Here is a 6,395-nt window from a genome sequence, read left to right on the forward strand (position 1 = left end):
GCATTACGGTAATTATAAAATGGGGGAATTGTCGGAGATGGCAGGAGTGCGCCTGTGCGCGGCTATTAGTGACACTACGGCAGCACGTAGCCCGGGCCGGAATGACAGAAGGTGCCAGTGACTGTCTGACTCTGCGGCCGCTGATTGGCGGAGAGCTGTTGGTGGGCGGAGCCGTCGCCGTCCATCATCCGGTTGGGTATATAAGGCGGCTCGGCGCGCTCTTAGTCACTCTGCAGCAGGACTTGTGAGAGGTTGGTTGGGGGCGCAGCGGAGGCCTTGGGGGGTCCTGGCTCAGGTTTGGGGGCTTGTTGTTCTCGTCTGACTCCTTTCTTAGGATTTTTGTGAATTTTTTTATAAATTGGTCTTTTGCAGGAACAGAAACTACAGGCAGCAACCATGACAGTGAAAATCGGCATCAACGGGTGAGTGTGTCCTGAGATACACTGTATACTGCTGCACTAGTCACTGGGACATTATATAGAATATATGTATACCATGGGACACTCCTCCTACAGGTGCATGGGGAGTCAGGGGCTAATAGTAGCCACACAGCCCTGTTTGCCATTCAATGGCCATTAGGCTTCATCTGGTGCCTGTTGAATGAGCTAAGGGTAACCATGGTGGTGGGGGTGTGACCTGCTCTCCCCCCGGGGCTCCTGGTCCATTGCATGTACAAGCCATTAAGATGGTTGCTCCATTAACCCCTTCCTGGGCAGCGCTTGGCTTGCCCCCCTCAGTCACACCCACCTTCTCCTTCTGCACCTCCCTTTTGTTCTGCAGGGAGGGGGATGTGCAATATAATCTCCTACCCCCTCCCCCATCTGATGTACCTCAAGGGCGAGTCAAGGTCAGTGCATTAGATGGGGCTCTCTGGTGGTCTCTGCCTCACCTGGTACCTGACCGGTGTATAGGTGGAGCGCGCCCGGACCAGTCCCCACCTCCGCACTTACAGTCTGACTAGTGCTTGCACAAGCGTGTGTTAGCTGACTCACGTCCTGCTGCTGCTGCACGTAGATGCTCACGAGGGGGTGTCCGGGGAGTTCTCACCATCAGCTCTGCTAAATATTCTGGATTGCTGTGTTATGTGAACAGGATGACCTCTACTGAGCACCCCCCCCCCCCCCTCCATCCATCCTCTGCCTGCAGTGTAAAGTAGGTCTCCTATAAATAGAGGCGCGCCAGCTGCCCATCGCTGGGAGAAGGAGGGGGCGACTCTCCGCCTGGTTACTGGGGTGTGTAATTTGGCTGTCCTGTAAAGATCAGGCCTGTCATTCCATCACATGGCATCTGACACTGAATCCTTAGAATACCCCGACCGGACTCTCTCCGCCGAGTCTTCCTGTTTGTTCACACTTTGCACACTCAGCTGTGAACTTTGCTCCAGCAGGGGGAGGCGTTTGCTCTGCAGCCGGAGCTTGTGTGCACAGGCTGCACTAACTGGCCCCGCAGGGCACTGCCCCTGGATCAAGGTGGCCTGTCAGATGGGCCGCACTGTAATAACATGTGTGTTTAGGGCCCTGGGAAAGCTTATAGAAGGGGTCTGATGTCCAGTCAGGCTGAAGACCCTGATGTGCCCTGTGCAGTGTGGCTTGAAAGCTGAAACCCTCACCACTGCCCTGAGCTATGGGGGCCTAACACCCCCCCCCCCTGCAATATGGCATGAATACATCCATAATACAACATGCATGCACTCAGCACATGGGTTGGCCATTGTTCCTTAACTTGCACATGTGTTACATTGTATAACTTTATTATTGTATGTGTTAACCCCTTAGGGTGCATTCACACTGAGTAAACGCTAGCTTATTCTGAACGTAAAACACGTTCAGAATAAGCGGCGTCTAAAGCAGCTCCATTCATTTCTATGGGAGCGGGGATACGAGCGCTCCCCATAGAAATGAATGGGCTGCTTCTTTCACTCCGTGCAGTCCCATTGAAGTGAATGGGGAGTGCCGGCGTATACGGCAAGCTCTGCTCATGCCGGAGCGTACACGCCGGCACTCCCCATTCACTTCAATGGGACTGCACGGAGTGAAAGAAGCAGCCCATTCATTTCTATGGGGAGCGCTCGTATCCCCGCTCCCATAGAAATGAATGGAGCTGCTTTAGACGCCGCTTATTCTGAACGTGTTTTACGTTCAGAATAAGCTAGCGTTTACTCAGTGTGAATTCACCCTTAAAGGGACTTTCTGGGACATATTGTCCTTAAACAGTACTATGTGATCTCACATCTATCACCTGGGACCGCCTCAGATCAGCACAATGTCCTACACTGTATAGTGGTATTGCAGCTCAGCCCCATTCATATGAATGAAACGGAGCTGCTTCTTTAGCAGGTGGCCATTGATCATGTCACTGGCCGAGGGAGGAGGCTGCAGACTGTCAAATCCAACACCTGAGACCCCATTGATCAATCATAAATTGATGACCCTATTCCTGAAATTCATAGCTGCTTTTCTTGATAAACTCTGCCCCACCTGCCCACAGGCCGTATCTGGTATTACAAAACCTTGGCTCATTCACTTGAAGGGAACTTGAGCTGCAATACCATGGGAGAAAGAAGCCATGAAGCGTAACACTTTAAAGGGATTGATCAAGGATATTGCCATCTTATAACCTGGTGGTTTACTACTAGGATACATCACGCTTAATAATGGGCGAGGGTCAGACCCCCCCCCCCTAAAGGGGTCATCACACTGCTCCATCATCCTAAGCCTCCCCCTGTATAGTGAGGGGGATGATGGTGGTCAGACCCTTCCCAGTCATAGTGGTGACGTAGATGGATCCCCCTCCTAATCCCTCGGCCTGTTGTACTGTTTGTATAAAGCCATTGTACTAAACCTGCTCTACTAGCCGGCCTGGCCTGTAGCTCTGCAGTCTTTGGCCCCAGTACACACTTGCCATTAGATCTTATTACACTAGGTTATATAATGTACCTTGGCTTTAGCTCTGGACTTACTAGGACTGTACTTCTTCTCTTGGCAGATTTGGCCGTATCGGGCGTCTGGTGACCCGTGCTGCTCTTCAAACTGGAAAAGTACAAGTTGTTGCTATCAATGACCCCTTCATTGATCTGGACTACATGGTATGTTGGCAGCGCTGTGGCTGGAAATTCGCTGTGCAAGGGGTTGGCTGACATTTAGCTCCTGCTGTCATGTTATGTAACTGCCTGTAGGTGGCGGTATTCCTAGCTGCGTGGTGGCGCTAGGCAAATGGTAGGACAGGGTATAGTGACTGCTTGCTGTCTGTCCGTCCTAATACTCTGTCTGCTTTCCTTAGGCCTACATGTTCAAGTATGACTCCACTCATGGCTGCTACAAGGGAAAGGTTTGTTGTGAAAATGGCAAACTGGTGATCGATGGACACGCCATCACCGTGTCTCACGAGTGAGTATACACGAGACCTCGTGGTCTGGCCTTTGGGGGCAGTCTGTATTCCTAAAGCTGGTCCTGTAACTATTAATGGGTTGGGGGCAGCCATTGTTATGGTTTATGTGCAAACATCCCATGAGAGAAACACTCAAGAAATGGCTGCAGTTCTAGGATAATGGTTCCCCACAGCCAATCTGTCTCCATTTATGAGCATTGGCCTCAGTTCACACTTTAACGTCTTGGAAATCAGCCATAGACTAGGACAACTGCAGCCAGAGACCATTAATAGCTGTTCCTAGTGACTTCTCAGCCTCTGAATCTTGAGGATCTGACATCACGAACCCTCTTGTCTTGTAGACGTGACCCAACCGCCATCAAATGGGGCGATGCCGGCGCTGTCTATGTAGTGGAGTCTACCGGCGTCTTCACCACCATCGACAAGGCCTCTGTAAGTGTCATGGCAGCTGTTACCGCCCCACTAATGCTACTATATGACCTGCACCTCCAGTAATGCATGGACTCTGTCTCCTCAAGGCTCACTTGAAGGGGGGTGCCAAGCGTGTCATCATCTCCGCCCCATCCGCAGATGCCCCCATGTTCGTTGTTGGCGTCAACCATGAGACATATGACAACTCACTGAAGGTTATCAGGTAAGGTTATGGGACTGGGAGAAGTGACCCCTTAACTTGTAGCCGTACCTGGGCACAGGATCTCATGATGGAAGGATGTTTCTTTGCAAATGACACCCAGCAGACAGCAGACACCCCCCCACCCCCCACCCCTTGACTACTCTCTAGTCTGCCAGTTGCTTATAGAGGTTAGTTATTACGCTTATTTTTATAGCGCCATCATATTCCGCAGCGCTGTACAGACATTGACAGTTACTGTCCCATATAGGGCTCACAAGCTACATTCCCTATCAGTATGTCTTTGAAGTGTGGGAGGAAACCGGAGTATCAGGAGGAAACACATGCAAACACGGGGAGAACATACAAACTCCTTGCAGATGTTGTCCTTGGCAGGATGTGAACCCAAGGCTGCAGTGCTAACCACTGAGCCACCGTGCTGCCATGGTTAAAGTACAAGTTAATGGGGACATAGATCTACTCATGTAGGAGCGCTCTTAGGGGGTGGGGGGCTTTAGGTCTCTATACCGCTTCTTGCTGTACCTGACCTCTACCCTTCCGTCCTCAGCAATGCTTCCTGCACCACAAACTGCCTTGCTCCTCTTGCAAAGGTCATCAATGACAACTTTGGCATCTTGGAGGCCCTGATGGTGAGTAGCCCCGCTGTCTCATCCTAGTGGTATCTGCTGGTAATCCAGACTTAAGTGACTTCACACTCTTTGTGCTCTTATCCCTCAGACCACAGTCCATGCTTACACCGCTACCCAGAAGACTGTGGACGGACCATCGGGAAAGTTGTGGCGTGATGGCAGAGGTGCAGGACAGAACATCATCCCAGCATCCACTGGTGCTGCCAAAGCCGTAGGCAAGGTCATCCCAGCCCTGAACGGGTAAGTATGCCCCCTCTGTGGTTGGTACTTTCATGCCCATAGCTGTAAATGGGGCTCTTACAGGACATAACTTGGGTCGCACGTTCAGATCCAAGGATCTCACACAGATGAAGTTGTCACTCGGTAGTAACATTTTGCCCGTTTTTCCTCCTCCAGAAGGTGCACAGGCATGGCCCTCAGGGTTCCCGTTGCGAACGTATCTGTTGTTGACTTGACTTGCCGCCTGGAGAAGCCAGTAAGTATGAGACCTGCTCGAGCCTGACCACTTACCCTGAGCCTAAAGTGTTAATCTGACACCTCGCTCCTATTGTCTAGGCCACTTACGATGCCATTAAGGCTGCAGTAAAGAAGGCAGCTGAAGGACCATTGAAGGGAATCCTGGGGTACACAGAGGATCAGGTGGGTGCTGTGTGCGGCTTGTACCGTATATAGGGCTGGGGCTACATCTCATCCATGTGCTGATTCTCTAACTTCTACCCCTCCACCCAGGTTGTCTCTTCTGACTTCAATGGCTGCACCTGCTCCTCCATCTTTGATGCTGGTGCCGGCATTTCACTGAACGATCACTTTGTTAAGCTGATCACCTGGTGAGTACATGACGGCACAGATGTGTGGCTGATAACAGGTAGCAATAGCCTGCTGACTTTATTGTGTGATCTATGTACGTGCAGTACAGCGTCGAGTGTAATGTGTGAACTCTCTTGCAGGTATGACAATGAATTTGGATACAGCAGCCGTGTTGTGGACCTCTTGGCTTACATTGCCACCAAGGAGTAAAGTGTCACCACCATCATCCCTCTCCTGTCACTGCAGGGCCCAAGGTCTCACCCAGTGATGTGTCTCCTATCACTGACGGGGCCCGGAGTCACCCCATAAATAGTCTGTCTGTCAGTTTCTGTGTTAAAAAAAAATAAATAAATAAATTGTGAACACTGAACCTTCTGCGTCTTGTGGATCTGTTTGTAGAGGAAGGGGTTAAAATAACATTGTGTGCACTACAGACGTTAATAGGAGCGGGCTATTGCACCTATCAGAGCCCTTGTCATACAGGCACGTTCTGTGCAGGGTCCGCTATTCGTGTTGGTTGTGTTTCCCAGGCTAGCTACAACTATATAAATGGAATCTGCAGCATCAGAGTTGTCTGTTTCTGAATGATCGTGGCAATGCTGAGCTGTCTCGGCTGTGAGATTGGTGCGGTGACTCTCTGGCCGCTCAGGGACTCTGCATTGCAACTCTCCTTCAGTGGGTGGGGGGGGACACGAGTAGCACAGACCATCATGAGACATAACGTGATTGTCAATAAGCCTAGCTCAGCAATGGGGTTGGTAGGCCTGAGACTTGCTTTTAAAGGGAGTGTCTTACCAAGACATGGCATATGAACTCAGCTCTGCAGACTGATTCATAAGACCCGTGCCCACCCCCAATTCTTTGTGAGTAGTTTCCAAGATATTGCTGTCTGTAAAGTGCTCTGGAGCAAAGAGGGTGTTGCCATCGCTCCACAGCTAAAG

At 50.9% G+C, this 6,395-nt stretch overlaps 1 protein-coding gene across 1 annotated transcript; it reads left to right on the forward strand.

Moving 5' to 3' along the window:
• Positions 1 to 202: 202 nt before the first annotated feature.
• Positions 203 to 5,824, forward strand: GAPDH (glyceraldehyde-3-phosphate dehydrogenase). The gene is made up of 12 exons (XM_075257770.1): positions 203 to 251; positions 373 to 422; positions 2,986 to 3,085; positions 3,280 to 3,386; positions 3,729 to 3,819; positions 3,906 to 4,021; positions 4,566 to 4,647; positions 4,736 to 4,887; positions 5,044 to 5,122; positions 5,203 to 5,286; positions 5,377 to 5,474; positions 5,595 to 5,824. The coding sequence occupies exons 2-12, from the start codon at positions 397 to 399 to the stop codon at positions 5,662 to 5,664; spliced, it is 1,005 nt and encodes a 334-aa protein (XP_075113871.1). The 5' UTR covers positions 203 to 251; positions 373 to 396; the 3' UTR covers positions 5,665 to 5,824.
• Positions 5,825 to 6,395: the final 571 nt, after the last annotated feature.

Source organism: Leptodactylus fuscus, chromosome 10, assembly GCF_031893055.1.
Source record: "Leptodactylus fuscus isolate aLepFus1 chromosome 10, aLepFus1.hap2, whole genome shotgun sequence".
NCBI lineage: Eukaryota > Metazoa > Chordata > Amphibia > Anura > Leptodactylidae > Leptodactylus > Leptodactylus fuscus.